The 24382-nt window shown below is 39.1% G+C and overlaps 1 protein-coding gene across 2 annotated transcripts in view; it reads left to right on the top strand.

The window, feature by feature from the left end:
• Window positions 1-24382, top strand: part of Anapc1 (anaphase promoting complex subunit 1) — a 75993-nt gene that overhangs the window by 38970 nt on the left and 12641 nt on the right. For both annotated transcript variants that reach the window (XM_040746268.1, XM_040746269.1), the window contains exons 27-42: window positions 1627-1745; window positions 3732-4003; window positions 4948-5182; window positions 8353-8444; window positions 10456-10590; window positions 10745-10827; window positions 12011-12089; window positions 12770-12844; window positions 15507-15583; window positions 16288-16378; window positions 16487-16540; window positions 17562-17755; window positions 19062-19148; window positions 21544-21661; window positions 23107-23184; window positions 23510-23577. In XM_040746268.1, coding sequence (XP_040602202.1) covers window positions 1627-1745; window positions 3732-4003; window positions 4948-5182; window positions 8353-8444; window positions 10456-10590; window positions 10745-10827; window positions 12011-12089; window positions 12770-12844; window positions 15507-15583; window positions 16288-16378; window positions 16487-16540; window positions 17562-17755; window positions 19062-19148; window positions 21544-21661; window positions 23107-23184; window positions 23510-23577 — 1857 coding nt within the window. The remainder of the gene's footprint in view (window positions 1-1626; window positions 1746-3731; window positions 4004-4947; window positions 5183-8352; window positions 8445-10455; window positions 10591-10744; window positions 10828-12010; window positions 12090-12769; window positions 12845-15506; window positions 15584-16287; window positions 16379-16486; window positions 16541-17561; window positions 17756-19061; window positions 19149-21543; window positions 21662-23106; window positions 23185-23509; window positions 23578-24382) is intronic.

Raw genomic sequence — 24382 nt, 5'->3', positions numbered from 1 at the left:
TAGAGCACATAGTTAAGAGTGGAGACTCTTGCAGTTAGGCTTACTGCTATTCCTGGATGGACTTGGATGAATTATTTAATCTGTTATTTTATGAGTTGCTTCAGCTGTAATAGACATGAGTGTAACAGCTACCTCATCAACTGTTGGCATCAAGTCTGTTCTTTTATATAACACCTAAAATATTTCACAATGCATAGTAGAGCTCACTGGTCAACCATTATTAAGAGTGTATTGATTCTTTTTCTCTTTAATCTCTTAGTATAGTGGTTCTCAACTTTCCTAATGCTGTAATCCTTTAATATATTTCTTCTTGTTGTGGTGACCCCCAACCGTAAAGTTATTTTTGTTGCTACTTCATAACTAATTTTGCTACTGTTATGAATTATAGTTTAAATATTTGATAAGCAGATGGTATTAGGTGAACCCTGTGAAGGGAGTCATGACCCACAAGTTGAGAACTACTTGTTTTATTATATCTGAAATCAGAGTGTATCTTTTGTCAGTCAATGTTAGTCTAATTGGAGACCATTTCTTGATGCTATTGGGATCATGAAGCATCCTGTCAGTGGTGTCATGCTTCCAGGGGTGACTACAGCATTAGTGCTGTTGCTTTGATTTATGACTTTCGCAAGTGGAATTGGATTATGTATAAAGCCTTCACTAAAAGCTTCATGGATTTGAATTTCCTACATCCCTAATTATTATACTGCCATAGTCCCAAGAAATGTTAGAACATTAGAATGTTAGAATCCTCTCTAATGAGCTAGAGAAGCAGTGCTTTTATATAATTAGGGAGAAATCAGATTAATGACTGTTTTGTCTGCAGAGCTGCAGAGTATCAGCCCTGTGTTAGCCTCTGAAGGTCCTTTCTTTTTCTTTCTTTTTCTTTCTTTCTTTTTTTTTTTTTTTTTTTTTTTGATTTTTCAAGACAGGGTTTCTCTGTGGCTTGGGAGGCTGTCCTGGAACTAGCTCTTGTAGACCAGGCTGGTCTCGAACTCACAGAGATCTGCTTGCCTCTGCCTCCTGAGTGCTGAGATTAAAGGCTCGTACCAGCACCACCCAGTTCTGAAAGTCCTTTCTTTAGTCTCAAATGAAATATTTAAAAGATTTTCTTAAGTAGGAATCCAAATTTCCAAATTTTCTGTTAGTTTTTGTTCCAGGGGCCCATCTAGAGTGAATTCAATGCAGAAACAAGAGTGGGGTGTTAGTTTTTCAGTGTGACCAACAGAAGCCAGTTTAACTTTGAACTTACCTGGTGTGTAGCTCTGGTGACTGTTTACTTCCTTTCTTTGTGTACAAAGTACAGAGGCAGTTTTGGTATAAAGAATGAGAGGATGGTCTGTGTGTACTGATGCAACTGAATGGAAAGTAACACCTAGAGGAACCACCTAAGTAATGTACTTTCTTTAGACCAGGTTAGCGTCAGTCAGAGTAGAATTTCATTTCTTCCCTTTTCTACCTCAGTAGAATTGAATCTCATTCAAAGCAAAGGCAATGTGTGCTTGCGGAAGGGGTGGGGGTGCTTTGTGAGGGCTTGATTGTGTCTTAGTCCCTCTTGAATAATTTTCTCCTGTTAGATTTCAGCTATGAACTTTGCTAACAGTTTGTTTTGTATTTTTATTATAGACTGCTCCAGTTGTGTCAGCGAACTATGGCCCTTCCAGTAGGACGAGGAATGTTTACCTTGTTTTCATACCATCCTGTTCCAACAGAGCCATTGCCTATTCCTAAATTGAATCTGACTGGTATGTTAAATTCTGGACTTGTTGCCTAAGGACTAACCTCATACACGAGTGGAGTTTTTTGGAATTATTTTAGTTAAAACCAAAGCACTGCTTCTGTGTGCTCATTTATTTTCAGCACTGATAGCACTGTAGTGGCTGTTGAAGCCCACTTAGCAAATTGCCTATAACAAAATACTTGTGTCAAGTCACTTAGGGGAAGAGTCACTTTGGCTCATGGTTTATGGGGATATAGTCCATGATTGCAGGGAACGCTTGAGGATAGGAACAGCTTGTGGCTGGAGCTTCCTCAAGTCTGAACAATCAGGAGGGTCTATAAACCTCAAGATCTGCTTTCAGTGGCTCAGTTCCTTCAGTAGTGTCCCCCCCCCCCCCCAAATACCACAGTCTTCTGGAACAGCGCCACCAGCTGGGAACCAAAACATTGATAGAACATAGCCTATTACTGATTTTATGTTTTATTATGGTTATTTTAAGATATAAAAACTTGAGAGTAGTTATTGATAAAGTTAAGATAATTTAGGACTGGGCGTGGTAGCATATACCTTTAATCCCAGCACTTGGGAGGTAGAATTCCAGATCAGCTGGGGTTACATAGTAAAATCCTGCTTTGTTTTGTTTTAAATGGGAGGCTTGAATTTTAAATAATCCTAAAGCCTAATATGTACATAATTTAGATTCTCTTGAGACACTCATTCTTCTGTGTGTATGCATGCTACAATCAGTCGCTATTTATCTACTTAGAATTTGTTTTTGATGATGGTTCAGACATCTTTAAAATGGCGTTTCAGAGTTCTAAGGATTTTGGTAGCTTTGTACAATAATCAGCATTTATTTTAAATGTTCATCACGTTGTCATCCTGGCACAGTGGATGTCACATCAGTCTCATAGATGTCTGTTGATAAATTGTGCTAACATAAACCGTTTGTAATATAAACATGATGTGGTTATGTCTGTGTACACAATATGGATCAAAACTCAAAGGAATTAGAAAAATTCAAACTGAACTTATAATATCACAAACATTTAATTTTTATTACTTGTGGACCATCACAATACAGAATGTTCCTTTCTTGTTCACTAGGTAACTTCTCTGTAAACAGACACTCTGTTTTGACACAGTGTCTTGCTGTGTAGCTCAGGCTAACCTCAAGATTTCTATCCTCCTGCCTTAGCCTCTTACATGCCAGGATTATAGGCATGTGCCACCATAATCAGTTGAATTTAGCATTTTAAAAGAAACTGTTGTACATTTGTGTACATGTGTGCGCATGTGTGGGCGCCTATGGTGATGAAAGAACAGTGGTCAGTTCCCTGGAGCTGTAGTTATAGGTGGTTGCATCACTTGATGTAGATGCTGGGAACCAAACTCTAGGACTTCCTTTTTTTTGGGGGGGGGGGGGAGTTTGTTTTGTTTGTTTTGTTGTTTTTTTTTCGAGACAGGGTGTCTCTGTATTGTTTTGGAGGCTGTCCTGGAACTCACAAGAGATCCTCCTGCCTCTGCCTTCTGAGTGCTGGGATTAAAGACATGTGCCACCAACACCCGGCTTCTCTAGGTCTTCTTAAAGAGAAGGAAATAGTCCTAACAGTATAACCATCTCTCCAGCTCCAGGTTTGGCATTTTTTGTATCTAACATATATTAGATACTTATAGATAACTATATGCTGAGACATAGACATATGAATCAGAGATCAGAAAGATTTATTTATGTGTATGTATGTATGTACCTGAGTGTGTGTATGTGGACCATGTGTGGAAGTGAGTCCAAAGAGATCAGAAGAGGCATTGGATTCCCCAGGGAACAGAGTACAAGGGGCTGTGAGCTGCCATATGGGTGCTGGGAACTTAACCTAGGTCCTCTGCAAGAAAAGCAAATGCTCTTACCTGAAGAACCATCTCCAGCCCCCAGTAGAGGTTTCGAATGCAATAAGGGCAACCTTATTTCAAAGACCTGAGTTTTAATATAATTCACTTCTTGTCTGCCTAGGGCGAGCCCCTCCACGAAATACAACTGTAGATCTTAATAGTGGGAACATCGATGTGCCTCCCAATATGACAAGCTGGGCCAGCTTCCATAATGGTGTGGCTGCTGGCCTCAAGATAGCCCCTGCCTCCCAGATAGACTCAGCTTGGATTGTTTACAACAAGCCGAAGCATGCCGAGTTAGCCAATGAGTACGCTGGCTTTCTCATGGCCTTGGGTCTGAATGGGCACCTTACCAAGCTGGCTACTCTCAATATCCATGACTACTTAACTAAGGTGAGAACCTGTCATCCCCATGCCTGACACTGTACCACACAATGTGCGCCACCTCCTAATTGTCTTCTTGCCCTGTTTCATTCCTACACCTCTAGCTATGTTCATCTCATAGCAGGGACCAGAGTCTCCCTAAAGTGTAAATCAGTGCAGCTCTTGACAGAACCATTTACACATCCTCCATTGCTGTCTGTTTCTGGGACCCATGTCCTGTTCACTTCTGCAGCCATTGGGCTGCTCTTCCATTGCTCTTCCTTTGAGTGTCCCGTTCCCTGTGACTTTTCTAGCTAATGCGTTCAGGTTCTTTAGAGATTGCTAGTAATTCTCTAGCCCCTCCTAATAAAAAATGTTAGTCTCATTTACTCTGTATTTGTAAATAAATTTTAATTGTGGTTTTGTGTTCTTAGTCTAGCATATTTTCCCCTTATTAGAACACTATAAGAGCTGGAACCGCATGTGTTTAGTTCACCGCTATACTCTCAGTGCCTGCTATGTAAAGGTGTTATCAAAAGAGGCAGTCATTATTTTATCTAAAACTATTAGCAGGGCTGGGGAGATAGCTCAGTTAGTAAAGTGCTTGCCATGGAAACATGAGACTTGAGTTTGGTTCCCAGCACTCACACAAAAGAGCTAGCTCTAGTGGAGTATGCTTGTAATTCTGGTGCTGGGAGGTGAAGAAAAGGACTGTGGGTTCTTGCTGGAAGCCAGTCTACTTGATTGTGAGTCTCAGGTCCCAGTTGAGACTGCTTCAAAAACTAAGATGGACAGCTTCTGAGAAGCACCATCCAAGGTTAACATCTGACTTCTGAAAATGTACTTGCATGCTCGTTCACTCTCCCTCTTCCTCTCCCTCTCCTTCTCCTTCTCCCGGTTCCTCCCCCTCTCTATTTCAGGATAGCCATATTTGTTCTGGTAGTGTCTGAGTTTTATTTTGTTTGCCTTTGTAGGGCCATGAAATGACAAGCATTGGATTGCTACTTGGTGTTTCTGCTGCAAAACTAGGCACCATGGACATGTCAATTACCCGGCTTCTTAGCATTCACGTTCCTGCTCTCTTACCTCCAACATCCACAGAGCTTGATGTGCCTCACAATGTCCAGGTGGCTGCAGTGGTTGGCATTGGCCTTGTTTATCAGGGCACAGCTCACAGACATACTGCCGAAGTCCTGTTGGCTGAAATAGGTATGCAGTTAATAGTGCTTAATCTTTGCAGGTATACATTTTCCACTCAAACATATACCCATGAAAAATGATGATAAAACTATGAAAATTAAGGAAAACAGTAGCTTTTATGAGTATGTACAGAATGATCAGATAATGATTTAAAAGAAAAAATAAAAAAGCAAAACTCAACAGGAATGTAGGCAGACTTTTGTTGCTGTGTAGTTGGCAAGCCCACTGCTGAGCTCAAGTGGACACATGTGAATGAGCCATTCATCTCACACAGGCCATGTCTAGCAGTAACCTGCACTTAAAACTAGATTGTTTGGGTTCCTAATATCACGTTGTTTTCTTCTGTTGGACAAGAACACTTGACAAATGACCAAATGATTATCTCCTGTAACTTATGCAATACATACCTCATACCTTTTAATCACTGGTAAAATGTAAAGGATTTACATATTAATGTAATAGCGGTACAAACAGTTTTTACACTTGTACTGTTTAGGGAATAATGATGGAAGTCTGTATGTTCAATGCAAATGCAATTTAAAGAAATATGTTTGGTTTGTGGTTGGTTGAGTCCATGGGTGCAGAACCTATAGATAATGAGGCTACTATACATACAAGTGACAAAGTTTAATTTATAAATTAAAGTAACAAATTTACAATGGTAACTGATATTAGAGTATGATGATTATAATGCTCTATTGAAGTTGGGCTTTTTTATTTCTAGAATTTGGCATTTAATGTTTTCAGAACAGTGTTGATTACTAGTAGGGAAACCATGGAAAGTTAAACTTTTGAGATTTCTGAGCCACTGAGTGTGTTAGTGAGGATGCATTATCCTTTAGCATGATTGCATCGCATATCTGCTACCACACTTCTGCATAATGAACTCCAGTTAAATTGGCCTGCTGACTCGCTTTAGGCTGTAGATCTATGGATTGGTTGCTCTGGTTCTGCTTTGTGTATTCTAGGACCCAGGCTAGAGGGTGTATCTTCACTTGTGATGTGTATTTAGGCGACTCAGTAACAAAAGCTTCAGTCCTTGCTGTTATACCAGCTAAAGCCCAGGCAGTTTCACCAGAAATCTATCTGTTTCATGAGGTAGAGGTACCATAGGACAGTGAAGAACGAGGCTGCGACTTTGATCTGCCATAGTGATAGTAGAAGTTATTCACAAAACGGAAATATTCCTATACCAAAATATAAGGTAGCATACATTATGGGTCTAAAACAAGTACTCAGATGGTCCCCAGCACTGCTAGTTAGAGCTTGTTCGTCTAGAGCAGTAATTCCCAACCTTTCACAGGGGTTGCCTAAGTCCATGGGAAAACACAGATACATTTATAACAGTAACAAATTACAGTTATGAAGTAGCAATGAGAATAATTTTATGGTTGTCACCACAGCATAAGGAATTGCATTAAAGGGTCACAGCATTAGGAAGGTTGAGAACCACTGAGCTAGAGGGTAAGTAAATCCTGCTGTACCACAGTGCTGTCTAGTGATGTAACTACTGTCTCACAACACACCTCTTTCATATGCTGCATCCAAGATTTTATCTTGATTCATATACGTCCGGTATTTATATTCTGCCTTTGAAAATGCTTATTGTCATAAGTGTCTTTTAAAATTAATTTAATATTGTATATCTTATGAAGTTTTCTAAAATGCCTGCTAGAACTTTTTTTGCTTTAAAAATTTTTTTACTTTATTTTATATGTATGAATGTTTTGCTTGCATGCATGTCTGTGCACCATGCGCAGTACCCATGAAGGCCAGAAAAGGTTGTTGAATCTCTTGGAAGTGGAGTTACAGATAGTTGTTAGCTGTTGCCATGTGGGTGCTAGGAATCGAACATGGGTCTTCTGGAAGAGCAACAAGTGCTCTTAACCACCAAGTCATCTCTCCAGCTCGTCCACCCTTTATTTTTAAGGTAGGGTCTCAGCCCAGGCTGGTCTAGAACTGCTGCTGCTTCTACCTCCCAAGTGCTGGGATTATAGCATGTGCCATCTGGTTTAGCTACTTTCAGGAACTGTTTCTCTCTTTGCTATTATACATCAGTATTATACTGATTACCTTAATGTATTTTTTTTCTTTTGAATGCCATTTTTCCCTAGTCTAGAGAACAAAATTTCAGAAGTATGAACTTCTTTCTGGAAGGAGAGGTCTATATACATAACACATTTTGTTTCTCTAAAGCAGTGGTTTTCACGTTTCCTAATGCTATGACGCTTTAATACAGTTCCTCATGTTCTGTTGGCCCCAACCATAAAATTATTTCCCTGACACTTCACAACTATAATTTTGCTGCTGTTATGAATTGTAATGTAAATATCTGATATGCAGGAGACATGCACTAGTTGAAAACTGATGCCGTAAAACAGTTAGAATGAAGTACTTTTTAAAGTATGAATTTTTACCATAAGCACACATGATATTCTATAGAATCCAATGAAAATCTGGAAATAACAGTGTTTAACTTAAAAGCATAAAGTAAGTGCATGTTTTATTTATTATCAATACTTGAATTTTTTTTTCCAAGACAGACTTTATCTGTGTAGCCCTAGCTATCCTGGACCTTATAGACCAGGCTGGGCTCAAACTCACAGAGATCACCTGCCTCTGCCTCCCGAGTGCTGGAATTGAAGGCATGCACCACCACCACCCGGCTACTTGAACATTTTTAATCACATCTAATGAATGCATTTGAAAATAAAAAAATCAGATGGTTTTGCTTTAATTTACTTTTAGTGAAAACAGTGTTTTGAGAGTAACTGTCTCCTTTGTTAAGTGTCACAGTAAGTTCAGTGTAGGAGTCAGATGACAGCCTGCTGGGGTTGCTCTCCCACCATGTGTGTCTTGGAGATTGCACTCAGATTGTCAGGCTTGGCAACACTGAGCCATCCGCCAGCCCAAGTAATTGTCTCTTTAAAAACTATAATTCTTGCTTCTTGGCAACTTTCTGGTAGAATCCAAGTTTTCACAGTATTTGAAAGTCATTGCTGATAGAAACTTTGATAGGTGAATTTAAGAAACCATGGGAACTTTTGATAAGCTGGTAAGTTGGACACCCTTTGGACTGTGTCTTTATCTTAAGCAGTTGGGGAGTGAAGTCTCTAAAACTTTTACAAGTTGGAGTTTGTAATAAGCTGACTTGACCTGTGTTTCTCTGTCCTCCACAGGGCGTCCCCCTGGTCCAGAAATGGAATATTGCACTGACAGAGAGTCCTACTCTTTAGCTGCTGGCCTGGCCCTGGGTATGGTTTGCTTGGGGGTGAGTAGTCTGTCTTCCCCTTCTTTTACGTAGGACATCTGCACATTGAAAGGAACACCCTTAACACTGGGCCCTGAATGTTCCTCTGGTATCTTGTCACTTCACCCAGTGTGCAACCTTTTATTCTTTCTGGATTCTTTTTTCAAAGTCTGCAGTGGAGAAAAACCATAGTGAAGTGGGACTTCTTTCCCCTGACTTAAATGTGTTTATAGTTAAACTATGATATTTCTCTTTTATTTTTATGTGTATGAATGAACGTCTTGCTTACGTGTGTGTCTGTTCACCATGTGTATGTAATGCCTGCAGAGGCCAGAAGATGGCATTAGATCCCCTGGAACTAGAGTTACAGATAGCCACCATATGGGTGCTAGGTATTCAACCCAGTTCCTCTGAAAGAGCAGTTTTACCACTGAACCATTTTTCTAGTCCTGAAATTTCTTGAAAAAAGTTCGATAGGATGAAGAATGGTAAATCACTCTGGAAGAAAATGGGCTGGAAAGATAGCTCAGTGGATAAAAGTGCTTGCTGTGTAAGCATGAGAACTTAGTTTGAACTTCAGTACACACCGAGAATGATAGAGCAGGATACCCAGCATCCTCCTGCGGCCCCTGTGCATACTTATACACAAGTATTCATACATGTGTGTATGTGTACCTGCACACACATGCAAATATACCACTCTCAGACATATGCTTACTCACACACATTGATCACTCTTTTCTCTTTCTCTCTGCACATGCATGAGTAGAAAAACAGTGAAAATATGTATGATTAGAAGTCTTAAAAATCTGTAGTAATTGTTAGAAGTAGCCCTAATCTTCTTTTGCTGCTTTGTTGATCACTATATTCCAGAGAGTTGCCATAGCAGCTCTTGCTTTGTAACAGAATGCAGTTTGATGTTAACTCATCTTTAACCCCATCCAAGAGATGTCTACAAAACTGCCAAAAACATTCCATGTAATTACCATGTTTTTACTTGGAATGTGATTGCCTTGAAAACCTTCCACTGTAGTGTTCTAGTCAAGCTAAACGGTACTCAAAATGTTGTAGTGGAATATGTTGCTTCCTACGTGCATTCTAAAAATCTGTCATTGTTGGCCATGTGTTTTCTTCTCACATCTGACATGTAATCTAAAGAGGCAGGTGGTACTATGTAAAAGCAACATACTGTGAATTGGGACTGGAAATTTGGTTCAGACATGATGAGTCTAATCATTTGACTACATTAGTGTCTGTTGGTTAAGCAACCCTATGACTGTTGAGCAGAAAGAACTGCTGTGTTTGACATACAGCCCTGTCATTTAGTAGCTAGGTAGATAACCTTGGACTGGGTTCAATTGCACCTCTCTTTCCTCATAAGTGGGCGTGTTACTAGTAGCTATTCAGTAGTGTCCTAGTTTTGTTCTGTTGCTATGATAAAACACTCTGACCTAATCACCTTACGGGAGGATAGGCTTATTTCTGTTTACACGCATTCTGGGCAGGAACTCAAGTCAGGAACCCAAAGCAGAAACTGTGGAGGAGTGCTGCCTGTTAGCTCACTTTCTGACTTGCTTACAGGCTCGTGCTTAGCTAGCTCTGTTTGATAACCCAGGACCACTTGCCTAGGAATGTCCCCCACAGACATGTCCACAGGCCAATCTCATCAAGACAATTCCTCAGCTGAGGTTTTTTTCTCTGGTGACTCTAGGCTGTATCAATTTAACAAGTAAAGCTAACTGGGACAAATAGGGTTGCTGAATTGAGTTAATAAACACAACAGAATAGAGCATGATACTGAGTAAGCTATTGTGGTGGCCTGAAGATATCACAGGTGCAGTAATGAAGTACTCAGGTGTTCACAGTTCAGGTTTTGAATATATACTCGGTCTTTTCCTTTACTCTGAGTGTAATTACGTCTTTGACTTAATGGGTTTTATTAAATGGAAGTATGTAGATCTGAATCTAAATTGTAATTGTTTACTATGGATGTATGTTACTTCTTTTCATCTCAGTTATTTGATTTTTCCAGCATGGCAGCAATTTGATTGGTATGTCTGATCTCAATGTGCCGGAGCAGCTGTATCAGTATATGGTTGGAGGTCATAGGCGGTTTCAAACTGGAATGCACAGGGAGAAACATAAATCTCCAAGTTACCAAATCAAAGTAAGTCAAATCAGAGTTAGAGATAGGAATGCCACAAGCTGAGAGGCCTAAGAGGCTAGCTTCAGTAGTGTTTTCCTAGCATCAGTTAGAAGTGTGCTGATGGTGTGCTCAGCTGGTGAATTCAGAGCTCTTACAGAGTAACTTCTCTCACCAGGAAGGAGATACCATAAACGTGGATGTGACTTGTCCTGGTGCTACTCTGGCTTTGGCTATGATCTACTTAAAAACCAATAACAGGTATGAACACCTGTACCTTGCATGACATGTGGCGTCCTTTTTGCCCTCAGCAGTACAATCTTCTCATGTTTATCTCCCCTATGCTAGAGCAGCCTGATGTCTGTTCTTTCAGGTAACAGTAGACTTCATGTAGTGTTTTCTTTGGTAATACTGCTCATCAGGACGCTTGTCTCACTCTCCGTGTTTAGGGTATTGGTCCCAGGACCCATAAAGATACTAGAACCCAATTCATCTTGGTGCTTAAAATCATCTGTAGATTACTTTACAATAGAAGGTACACTTACACATACCATATAAATGGTTGTTAATACTGTATTGTTTAGAGAATAATGATTAAAAGGATGAAAAGACCATCTGTTTAATCTAGACAAACGTTTTTTTTCCCCCTCTTGACACTTTCAAGTAGATGTGGAAACCAAGGATATGGAGGACTAGCCCCAAAAGCTGCCCAGTTCCTTTCAGTAATTTGGCATATCCTTATGAGCATTGTTTAACACAGAAATACTTAGTGTTATTCTGTACTTGGTTGCCATTTATAAAAATGGCTTTGCTTTGTTTAGAAGCTTTTCTTTTTTTTTTTTTTTTTTTTTTTTTTGGTTTTTCGAGACACGGTTTCTCTGTATTGTCTCGGAGGCTGTCCTGGAACTTTGTAGACCAGGCTGGCCTCGAACTCACAGAGATCCGCCTGCCTCTGCCTCCCGAGTGCTGGGATTAAAGGCGTGCGCCACCAACACCCAGCTGTTTAGAAGCTTTTCTAATGACTAAACCTTCTACTTTCCCAGTCTGTCCTGAGTTATGTCCCTAGCTCACCTAAATTATTTTAATGTGAAAAATATTCTGAGATTCATGAAACTATAGTGTTCTAAATTACTGCAATTAGGAAAATTCTATGCAGAATTAACAAAGTGGTAACAGATGTCATTAATCTTCTATTTGGATAAATGTTATATCAGTGTCTTCTTGATACTGGAGATATTTCATTGAATAAGACAAAACTAGAAATGCTTTATGGAGCTTACAAACTATAGTAAGACAAAAAAAAATAAATGTTATGTCAGCATGTGTGAAACATTAATGGAAAAGCTAGACCTTTGCTAGGGGGAAGAAATGATTAGATGTCTTTTGAGTTTTGATTACCTGACCTTCTTGAGCAGTAACCTTCATTGATGTCCTCTGCCAACAGATCCATTGCTGACTGGCTGCGAGCTCCTGATACTATGTATTTGCTGGACTTTGTGAAGCCAGAATTTCTCTTGCTTAGGGTGTGTTGCTTTGTCATTTTCATCTTTCTTGACATGAAGGGAACTTTTTTTGATCCCCAAGTTTAGCTTAAAAATCTAAATGCCTTTCCATGAAAGGGTTTTACTTTTAACTTGCCATGTTTTCCTGATTGGCAATGCTATTTTGAAGTTTCCCAAATAGAACTTAGGAAGATTAGGAAAGGTGAACAACCTGATAGATAATACTTGGAATGATGTTTCTTACATTATTATGAAAAAACCTACTAAAAGGCAGCATGTGACTAGGACTCTGTGCTACTTTTTAGTATCACTAAGGATGCAATAATACTGTTGAGGTTGTAATGAGAGTAATGGTTTAGTACTGTCTGAAATTGTTCTGCATTTCTTTAATGTTTGAACCACATGGAAGTTTTTAAATTGATGTATAAGCCGAACTGTGGCTCTTCCCTTTATGATTTTTTCTTTCATAGCAAATTAAAGCCTTTCCCAAACCCTTCAAACTTTGATGATGATGATGATGAACTGAATTTTCATTTTCTTTAAGATCTAAATCTTTATTTTTATATATTTAGTTGAAAGTCTATGGTTTTTAAAGTAATCATTAGTTGGGAACTAATCCTTAGTTTTTTTTTTTACTGCTATAATTGTTAGGAAATATGTGAGTTTTGCCTAACTAATTTTGTCTGTAATTCGTTTTTAAGACTCTTGCTCGGTGCCTGATTTTGTGGGATGATATTTTACCAAATTCCAAGTGGGTTGACAGTAATGTTCCTCAGGTAGGTACAAATAATAAATACTGTAACTTTAATAACATAAATTGTTATTTCTTGCAAGATTTTTCAACATGCTATGGAATATTTTTTCTTGTGAAGGTAATTATTTATCCTTATGGTCTCTTCTTTTTAAAGACTTGTTTTTATTTAAGTGCATGCATGCACATGCACACACATGAAAGTGCTGATGCTTGAAGAAGTATCAGTTCTCCTAGAGCTGGAGTTGCATGCAGTTGTGAGCTGCTTATAGTGGGTTCTGTGAATTGAACTCGGGTCCTCTGGAAGAGTAGTGCCTTCTTGTAACTGCTGAGCATTCTTTCTAGCTCATCTTTAGGGGGTATCTTTTGAAGACAGAGAAACTTTGATTTTAAAAGTACATCCTGAGGACCGAGGACATGGCACAGCAGCTAAAGTGCTTGCATTGGAAGCAAGAGAACCAGAGTTAAAACGTCCAGCTCTTGCTCCTTCAGGCCAGTCTCACTTTGCAGGGGTGGTCATGGGCTGTGGTATCCTGGTCCTGGTAATGATTGCATTCATCACGTGAATCCTTAGTTCCCAGATCTGTTGGAACCTCTCCAGGCTATCTGATAGAGGATGTAGGCTGGTGTGGTGTGGTGGGGTAGTCCCGGAGTCTTTCCTCTAAGCTTACTGTGAATACTGTGCTCGTGTGATGATGCTTTCTGAAGTGCTAAGGTGGATGTGATCTTAGGGTCCCCAGAGTGCATGTTAATTCCTGGTAGATGGAGGAAGAGATAGGACTGGGCATGTTGGTAACCTCTGGGTTTGATTAGGAGATCCTTCCCCGATGGGTAAGGCAGAAGAAGGGTCACGGGCATTGACCTCAGGCCCCTGTACCTATGTACACACAGGCGCAGACATACACACATACACACACAAGCTTACATGTATATATGCCACATACCAGATGCACAAGCACATGAAAATAAGTTTAAAAAAAAAAGAGGCAAAAAATTGTATATTGACCACAGATCTCTCTCTCAGCCTTTGCTTTGAAATTGTACTGTTTAAAATTAAACTGGAACACTCTTGATGTTTTATTCTAACTATTCATTTATCTAAGATTCTGTTTATAAAATTTGCAGTTTTAGCATATATACTAGTTAGTAGTAAATAGTCTCCTTTGTAATAAGACTGCAGGATCATTATTATAACTAACGGTTGCCAGTGTGTGTTCTGCATTGTTTCTACTCCTGAGTAGAATACTTCCAAAACTAAACTGAACGAACTTTATATGAACACCCATGTTACTGATACATTCTGGAGGTAGCATTTTACTGTATAAGCTTGTTTAATTGCATGTCCCACCCCATTATTTTACACATAAATTTTTAATACATTTTCAAGTTGTAAACAGTAATGAACCTCTCCCTAGTATATCAGTATGTGTATCATTAACTAGATGTCAGTATTTATTTTCATTTTTTCTATTTGGTTAAAATTTCTGAACCATGGAATGTACAATTAAATGTACTGTTTAATAAGATGTGACTAATGGTGTGTGTGCCTGTGGGTGCAGACCTGTGTCCCATATGCTGCTTCACTGAACACTCATTCTTGCATCTCATTCTATTTTCTCCATGTGCTAATCTTACTGATGAATTTACTTTAATGAAGCCTCCTACAGTACATATCTTCTGTGTGAGCCTCCCACTCACCATGGTGTGTGATATTACTGAGTGTGTTAATAGTCCATCCTTTAGGTTTATCCTTTCATGTGAGCATGCCAGTTTCTTTTCTGTTGTCTTTTCTTGGGCAGCTTTAGCTTCTGGCTGTCATGGATCAGGCTCCTTTGGAGATTTGCAATAAGTAGTGCACAGATGCTGAAGTTTAGTGCATTATGTTATATGGGCATTGGGCAGAATCACTCAGATAGGAAGGGTGAGAGCAACCCAGAAGCGAGGGCCATTAGGAACTGGCTGACCTCATACTTGGAATCCTGTTGCGGCTTCCTGAGTGCTGGGCTCACAGGCATATACCACAATTTACCTGTATACCTCTACCTGCTTGCAAGTGATTCATCCCCCCCCCCCTTTCGCTGATCTCTCCTGCTTTGATTTTTTAAATTAAATTAGAATTTTTGGGTTTTTTGAGACAAGGTTTTTCTGTGTAGCTTTGGAGCCTTCCTGGAACTTGATTTGTAGACCAGGCTGGCCTCAAACTCACAAAAATCTGCCTGCTTCTGCCTTTCGAGTACTGGGATTAAAGGCATGTGTCACCACTTTTTTTATTTTTTTATTTTTTGGTTTTATGAGACAGGGTTTCTCTGTATTGTTTTGGAGGCTGTCGGTCCAGCCTGGCCTCGAACTCACAGAGATCCGCCTGCCTCTGCCTCCCGAGTGCTGGGATTAAAGGCGTGCGCCACCACCGCCCGGCACTTTTTTTTTTTTTAATTTTTTATAATTTAAAGAAACTATAGGAGCCGGGCGTTGGTGGTGCATGCCTTTTGTATACATACCATGGCACGTTTGTGCATGCCCTCATATAAATAAAGAAGTAAATACACAAATAATTCAGAGGAACTTAGAAATGCCTATTGTCAAAACTTTGGAGTTTATTTTCTATAAATATAGTCATGACAGCTAGTTCATGACATATTTATAACTAGGACATGGTGTTCAGACATTCTTGCTTTCTGTCTTGACAGATTATAAGAGAAAATAGTATCTCTCTGAGTGAAATTGAATTGCCTTGTTCAGAGGACTTGAATTTGGAAACTTTGTCGTAAGTAATGTAATACATAATATTAACTACGTTAGCACCTGTCAGATCAGTTTACTTACACATGAGAACTGTTGCCTGATTTGACTAATTCTGAATCCTTCATATTTGTAACCATTATATATATGATGTTTACAGATTGCTTTTGTGTGTGTGTCTCTCTCTCTCTCTCTCTCTCTCTCTCTCTCTCTCTCTCTCTCTCTCTCTCTCTCTCTCTCTCTCTCTCTCTGTGTGTGTGTGTATCTATCTGTATCTATATCTGTATCTGTATCTGTGTGTCTGTATGTAATTGTAATGCTCAGGAGGTAGAGGCAGATCAGACATCCTAAGCTATATAAGTGAGTTCAAGGTCACCCTGGGACACATGAGAACCTGTTTCCAAAAACAAAAAAATAAATGGAAATTTAGTTGTACTTTCCTTTTCATTTTTTTCATGGGGGGTGGGCGTTAAAAATTGTCCTTCTTTGTAGTATATGAAAAAGTGTCATGTAAGAGGCAGGCTATATCAATAGGGTAATATGGTCTTCAAAAATCCACAGAAATTTGCTGATTGGCTAGGGGCCTTTTTTTTAGCATTCTCAGAAGGTTTGGCTTGGAGAAGATTGGTTTGGAGAAGATGAATATTTATTTTTTCTTACACTAAGAGGATAGGTGATAATGGGTTTTTAAAGGACAATAACAACATGTTTCCTGTAATCTGTTTTCAGGCAAGCACACGTCTACATAATTGCAGGAGCCTGCTTGTCTCTGGGTTTTCGATTTGCTGGCTCAGAAAACTTATCAGCATTTAACTGTTTGGTGAGAAATACCTTGGCTTGTGCTGCTATGCTGCTAGCTCCCCTTCTGTTTTACGATTACAGCCTCAAGATGTCACTTTAACTTGCAATTTTCTTTTCTTTTTTCCAGCATAAATTTGCGAAAGATTTTATGAATTATTTATCTGCACCCAATGCTTCTGTAGTAAGTTTTTTTTTTTTCCCTTTCCCCTATTTGGGAATAATGTAAACAAAGAAAATTCATAAATAAGCCAGAAAGTCATGGGCTATCAAATACCTTTGCTATTTGAATTTAAAAGATGTGAAGCACTGCTTATCTTTATGTTTAGGTTTTAAGATACTAAATTAGGTGAGAATATGGTTACCCTTGAGACTATGATTAGCCTAGTAATGCGTGTATTTCTAATTCTTGTGACAAGAGAATAAATAAAAGAGGTATAATATTCATCGATTGACATACATCATATTCTGTCATGTTACTGAATTACAAAAGTTTCCTTTATGAAAAAAAAAACCCAAAATCTAGGGAGGTAGGATCCAGCTCTGTGCAAGCCCATGGGAAGTCTGCCTCTTTCTGAATGGAGATGGAAGAAGAGTGGATGGGGGGGTTGATAGGAGATGGGAGGGAAGGAGGGAGAAGAAATTGGTTGGTACATAAAATAAATGAAAGAATGTTATTTAAGTTAAAAAAAATTTAAAAATCTAGGGAGGATACAGTTGTTCTGGAGACTTTACTTTTCTGCTAACAAGGAGACTGTAAGATTCTTTTCCTGGTTAATAACACAGACCTATGTAGTCATTTTTATAATGTGAAGAAATTAGAAATATCAGAAATTCCCAAAATATTAAACTAAGTTATGGCATATCCATATGTTCTTAAACATTGGATGTAGCAAAGTCATGCTACATAGGTTTTTTGTGTGTAAAACTTGCTTATAAGTTACTAAGAGAACATATGTAGTGGTGTCTGATTTTCATGTATTTACGGGAAGACTTTCTGAGAGTAATGTCTATAGGGATAATGTCATTCTCAGTGGGTGGTGCACTGTTATTTACTTTATGATGGTCTGTTTTTAAACTCTCTACATTGGATTTATATTTCATAATCAGTATTCATTTTTATAGATATAGTTTTAAAGTTACAAACATTTGAAATCTTTCACTGTAGTCACAGTTAACACAGAGTCATGTTTTTGTGTCACCAGACAGGGCCCTACAACCTCGAAACCTGTCTGAGTGTTGTTCTGCTGTCTCTTGCCATGGTCATGGCTGGCTCTGGGAACCTGAAGGTGTTGCAGCTGTGTCGCTTTCTGCATATGAAGACAGGTGGAGAGATGAACTATGGTTTCCACTTGGCCCACCACATGGCCCTGGGCCTTCTCTTTTTGGGAGGAGGAAGGTAATGAATATGCTTTGTTTTGTTTTCTCCTTAATAAGAGTTTATGAAAGAGATCTACAAAGGTGATTTTTTTTTACTTTTAAAAGTACATTTTTGGTTGTTAGCCCTTTTCATATTAATGTTGGTATTTGTCCTTTTTGATAGTAAATAACCTGATAAAACGTTAGTTAGAACTGTACTGACTCTGCACCAGTTGTGGAGGGTCAGAGTCTCTTGCCATCTTGTCTTCTATCCGTGGCTTCACTTAGTTACCTGATGTCTGTGACCTTGGCCAACTGTTCCAATTTCTGAGTTATATAGGTTTATTTTTACCTCTCTAGAGGTATAAAAAAATAAAGATTGAAAAGTTAGAGATTGAGGAATATGTCCATTTTCTTTATATGCTTTGTGACAATTGCTTCCTTTTAGTAATTTAGAATTATGAATGCTTTAAGGCTGGGGCTATAGCTCAGGCATAAAGTATTTGCCTGTCTTGTACAGGGCACAACCTTTGAATCTTGCAACAATAATAAAAATTAAAGAGCCAACAAGAAAGTGTAAAGAAATGTTAACTGTGAAAATTCTTTTGTATTTTATGATTTTTGAAATTACTTCATTCCAAATAAGTCCCATCTTATTTGATATGGAATAGTTGCTTTTCTTTCGAATTGAATCACTTTTCTCCTTCTCTGCTTCTGCTTTTGTTTTTTAAGAATACTTTAATTATGTGCTTGTGTGTGTCTGTGGGAAGGTTTATAAAGATCCCTGGAGCTTGAGTTACGGGCAGTTGTGAACTGCCCAACACAAGTGCTGTGAGAGCCAAGTTCAGATCCTTTGGAAGAGCAGCTCACACTCTTAACTGCTGAGCCATCTCTCCAGCCGCTGGCACTGCCTTTTAGTGACTCTTTTATTTTTAGATCATCTTATGCTTTCAGTAAGATTCTTACTTATAACAGCCTGCACAGTTATGTTTAATTCCTAAGTTTCTAATGTTGATATCTGATTATTCATCTTTGAATTTTGATTTGTCAAAGTGATATAGTACTCCATCGTTCTTACTCTGCTGTTTTAGGGTTAACTTTGCGTTTTAATCCCTGGGTTGAATTGTAACATTTATAGAATGTTGTTTTTGTTTTGAATAGTAGTCATTCTGGAAATGATTCAGGGATTAACTGTAAAGAGATGTATTCACACCAAGGATAAACACTTTATCATGGCGCCTTACCAGTATACCTTGTTACAGAACCCCACTCTTCTGACTCACGAATGCCTTGAATATATGAGTGTGGAAATAATAATGTCTGTCCCCACTGAATTTGCTCTGCAGGTACTCTTTGAGCACATCCAACTCGTCCATTGCTGCGCTTCTCTGTGCCCTTTACCCACATTTCCCAGCCCACAGCACTGACAACCGGTGAGTCTTGTGCATTGCTTAGCATTGTTTCCTGAGTTCTCTAAGGGCAATCAATCTGTTTTGCTTTTGTGGACAGTTACTTTGATTTTGAGCTTACCTTCCTGGCTAAATCTTTTAAGCATCTCTTTTCAATATTAGACTAGAAGGAAAACTGTGGACATCTGATGCCTGATTATTCTCACATCTTTGAAGCGGTTTTGAACCCATATGCAGACCAGATTGAGATATCTTTCGGTACAAATTTACCATACAAACTTCAGTAGCCAAGGGAAGTTCTGTTAAGATTATTTAATTCTAAGAAAAAATTTAATCTGGTTCAATGGCGGTGTGAATTCCTTCTTTAACATAATAGCTGAGATTTGTATAATGACATCAAAGAGACAAAAATAGTGACCTATAAAAAAATAGAACAGACCATTTAGAAGTGACAGGAAGCAGTAGCCCCAGAAGTCATGAAGCGAGCCGTACGGAACATTTAGAGAGCATGGAAAGCACAAAAAATGACTTAACACTAACACATCCTTCTTCAGGAAAGTGTTCGGATAGGGACCTCTTTTGTGCATCGGGATAGAAAACAGCTCCCTATAAATAACAATGTAGCCAGCTGACACTGTACTTAATCGATGATACTCTCTGTTGTCTGCTGAAAAAAAAAGTCATCAGCGTTCTTTGTCTAGTAATGGAGGGTCAGGAGCCCTTAATCTATAGTGTCACTTATGACAGGAGAAGACTGCTTTGCAAAAATAGCCTGATCTAAAATCCAGACTCTGCTAGCTGGAGCATAAGAACATGGTTAACTTACTACAGCTCTGACATGTGGCTTCCATTCTTCATTAAGAATGTCTTGGTGGCTTGTTGAATTCAGTTACCAGGTCATTATAGTGAAATGTTGGTCATGTGATTAGTTGAATTCTCCCTCCCTTCCTCCCTCCTTCCCTCCCTCCCTCCCTCTATTTTAGACAAGGTTTTATTGTGTATTCAAAGTTTGCATAGAACTAGCCATATGACCCAGGCTGACTTTGAACCTGTGATCTTCTATCCCAGAGTGTTGGAATTCTAGGCATGTACCATCATACCTGTTTTAAGGCAAATTTGTTGATAAATATCAAGAAACTTAATTGGTCTGGAGATGTAGCATAGTGGCAGAGTGCTTGCTTAGCATGTGGAAGACCCAGTATGCAATACCCAATAGTGCCCCCTATTTTTAAATATAACTAATAGCTAGGATTTCCCCCCCCTTTTCAGCTTTATTTTTGATACACTTATAGCAGTGAATAGATTTGAGTGAGAAAATGGAAGGCTATTGTTGCTTTTTTTTAAATCACTAGCTTTTGTGTGTGTCCTATATGTGTATGTAGACGCTAGACATTGACATTGGGTGTTACCTTCATCTGTCACTCTCTATTTTACTTTTTGAGATAGGGATCCCACTGAATGTCAAGCTTGACTGGCTAGCCACCAAACCCCCAGAAACCTAGGATCCACTGTCTTCACTTTCCCAGCACTGAGGAGTTACAGGTGTATGCCTTTGCACCAGGATATTAGTTCTGGGGATCCAAACACAAGTCTTCATACTTAAGATACACCACACTAACTCATCTCTTCAACCCAGTGTTACCTTTATTTTTTTCTTTTTCTCATTTCATTATTCTTTAATGGTATCTAAAAATTGCGCATTTTGTGAAAAAGTTAAAAATTTTAATGTGAAGATTCAAAAGCAGATATATACACACATTACCACCCTCACCCATCAGTATTTTACCATTGTCAGTGGTGTGTGTGAGATGGTTTGTATGCAAGGCTGTACACATAGAGAGCTTTGCTCTCTGAGGAGAACCTTCTTCCCTCCCAAGCCAGAAGAAGAAAACTGCAGCATATCCTGAGAAAGGTGATGAGAGATGCCTTGTGTGGAGCAGCCAAGAGTGGTTGAATGGAATTATTGTTTTAATCAGTGTTCAGGCCACTATTAATAAATATTTTCCTGTTAAGACATTTCTTATTAAACTTTTTCTACCTGTGAACTCAAAGAATTCTTGGACCAAAGATTACATAAGTAGTTTCTTAGAATTCTCTGGGGCCTGCAAGATGGCTCAGTAGATAAAGGTGCTTGCCACCAACCCTGCTGGCCTGACTTTAATCCCCTGTACTCACATGGTGAAAGGAGAGAACTAACTCCTTCAGTTGTCCTCTGACCTACACAATACATGTAACACACACACACATTATGTAATAAAAGAATTTAAACTATAATTTCTCTAAACTTTTAATTGAATTTTCCATCTTCATTTCAGATTCATATAGAAAGGTATTTTTCACCCAACTGTCTTGTAGTCTGTCAGCAACAGTGATTGTCAGTGTCTTGGTCTTGTGACTTCCCTGTGTTTTCTGTGCACAGGTATCATCTCCAGGCCCTCCGGCACCTCTATGTGCTAGCTGCAGAACCAAGGCTCCTGGTACCTGTGGATGTAGATACAAACACACCGTGCTATGCCCTTATAGAAGTTACTTACAAGGTAACTCTCCCTGTCGTCTTTGTAGGCCTGATTATTTTAAAAGCATTTTAGCAAAAGGTGATACTAAGTTGAACAGTCATAAAAAATGAAGCTTCCCAAGTTGCTGTTCACTGTCAGGCCACACAGGCTCGCTCTCATATTTGGGTGTAGTTTTGGAATCATCAGCTGTTCCTTTGTCCTTGCAGCTGATCACTAGGAAATGTTCCTGGTAATTTTGTGTGTCTAATTAAATTGTTCTGCAGAGTCATTTGGGTTAGATTGTTAAGTTTGGTTTTGCTGAACATTTGGAATCCCTAAATTGTGTATTTGATTGATCTTTCTTTGGCAAGCATACATAGATTACAAACTGTGTAGTTGGTTCCAAATTATTAAATACTTCTGTTTGTCAAAATGTGCTACCCTTTGAGATATGAAAGTGAGGTGATGATGTCATATTCCTGAAGGAAATGAAAGGCCAGGCATGGATGCAGTGATAACAGTGTGGTAATTGCAGAGGTGTGTGGCATGTTAGAGTGCTCTTATCCCACTGAAGAGTTTGGAGCAATTGTCACAGTAGAAACGAGGCTGAGAAATGGGGCTTGTGCCCAACATGTGTATAAACCCATGCTGTAGAAGTGCAGCCCTTCAGTATTGCTGTCCAGTGAAGGGTAGCCCTCTGAGGTGTTGATGGTGATGGATGTTACCTAAAATAAAATTTAGGCTTGAGTCTTTAGAGATTTGAGTAGTAAGGCTATAGCTATAGATCAGTCCTAGAATGCTTGCTTGAAATGCACCAGTTTGTGGGCTTAATCTAGCATTGCTAAGCAAAAAGACTATCAGAAGGTGTCTTAATTAGGGTTTCTATTGCTTCGAAGACACTATGACCAATGCAGTTCTTATAAATGAAACCATTTTTTTTTTTTTTTTTTTTTTTTTTTTGGTTTTTCGAGACAGGGTTTCTCTGTGGCTTTGGAGGCTGTCCTGGAACTCACTTGGTAGTCCAGGCTGGTCTCGAACTCACAGAGATCCGCCTGCCTCTGCCTCCCCGAGTGCTGGGATTAAAGGCGTGCGCCACCAACGCCCGGCTAAATGAAACCATTTAATTGGGGTGGCTTGCAGTTTTGAGGTTTAGTCCATTATCATGGCAGGACATGGCCGCAATGGGGTAGATATGGTGCTGGAGAAGGAGTTGAAAGTTCTACATCTGGATCTGTAGGCAACAGGAAGTGAACTGTTTATCACACTGAGTGTAGCTTGAGCAAAGGAGACTTTCAAAGCCCACCCCCTCAGTGACATACTTTCTCCAACAAGGCCACACCTCTTAATAGTGCCCCTCCCTTTGGGGGCCATCTTCTTTCAAACCACAGAGGTACTGTGTTGTTTCATAGTAAGGTGCAGATCTTGAGCAAGGGGAAGGCTCAGAGTGACCATTTGGCCAATGTTGGTTGTGCTTTACCTTTGTAAAGGGCACTCAGTGGTATGAACAGACCAAAGAAGAACTGATGGCTCCAACCCTTCTTCCAGAACTTCATCTGTTAAAGCAGGTAAGTTGATGTGGCTTAGATGGTCTAACTAGAGGGTAAATTGAAACAGAATTGCATAGCCGTAAGGGTGTTGCCCCCTCCCCCATTTAAGAAAACCAAAAGCAGCAACAGCGGGAGGAATATTTATGAAGGATAGAGAAGGTCTTGTCTTAGTGGTCTTTACTAATAGCCCATGTCCTGTCAGAATACGGTTCATATGCCTTTTTGCAAGCAATTGGATTTTGTTACCCTATAGGTGGCTTATTGCAGCCAAGTCACTATTTCCTCTAAGAAGCATGTTCAGTTTTCCAGGTTTGAGTGACCATGTGTACATTTGTCCCTGCAGATGAAAGTTAAAGGGCCAAGATACTGGGAACTGCTCATAGATTTAAGCAAGGGAGAACAGCACTTGAAGTAAGTACACTGTATTCTCACTAGTGCGTTTCTGGTAGTGCATAGAAATCTCTAGGGAGGTGAGATTCCAGATTAGTGTCTGAGAATTGTCATTCTTTGATGTCATCCGAAGCAGCATATAGAGTATGTTGAGCAGTGTGGTCTATATCTTTGAAGCATGGTTTGTTTTAGAATGTAAAAGTGTTAATTGAAAGTCAAATTGTAATGTTTACATGCATTCGTTGAGAAACTAGAGCTGACTTAGCTTTAGACAGTCATGGGGTTCTCTGTGGGTACAGTAGGATTTGGTTTAAAGGGGACTTTTTGTTAACTGGTGATACTTATTGAATGTCTTCTGTTATTCCCTTTTACTATTGTCTTGTTACAACCAGCGTAAGGCTGTGGTAGACTGCTTTCAGGTAGAATACGCTGTTTTCAAGTAATTACTTTAGCATTTTAATAATTTTATATCTTGGGAAGTATATAATTTGTTTAAATTCATAAAAAGTTTTGGCAAGCATATAAACTTTCATTTTCATTGTTTAGTCCCAATTATATCATCTTATTCTCCAGTACCTAATTACTATTTGCTCTGTCTTAGATTAATTAGTATTTTCTTTCTACTGAAAACCAATTGCTAGATCATTAGTATTTGCATTGTCTTAGGCATATTGCTAGGGACACAGGAACCAGCAGTTTCAGGTAAGGCTGCTGAGGCGCTCAATATTGAGCAGGTAAAATCCCATGAATCTCAGTACCACAGAAAAGTGAATATGCATCCTCATTTATGTGCACTCATTCATTTTATGCATAGTAAATAATCCTG

Source organism: Mesocricetus auratus, unplaced genomic scaffold (assembly GCF_017639785.1).
Source record: "Mesocricetus auratus isolate SY011 unplaced genomic scaffold, BCM_Maur_2.0 Super-Scaffold_100004, whole genome shotgun sequence".
NCBI classification, from domain to species: Eukaryota; Metazoa; Chordata; class Mammalia; order Rodentia; family Cricetidae; genus Mesocricetus; species Mesocricetus auratus.
The sequence above is the reverse complement of the archived record's forward strand: the minus strand, read 5'-3'. Positions and strand labels throughout refer to the sequence as shown.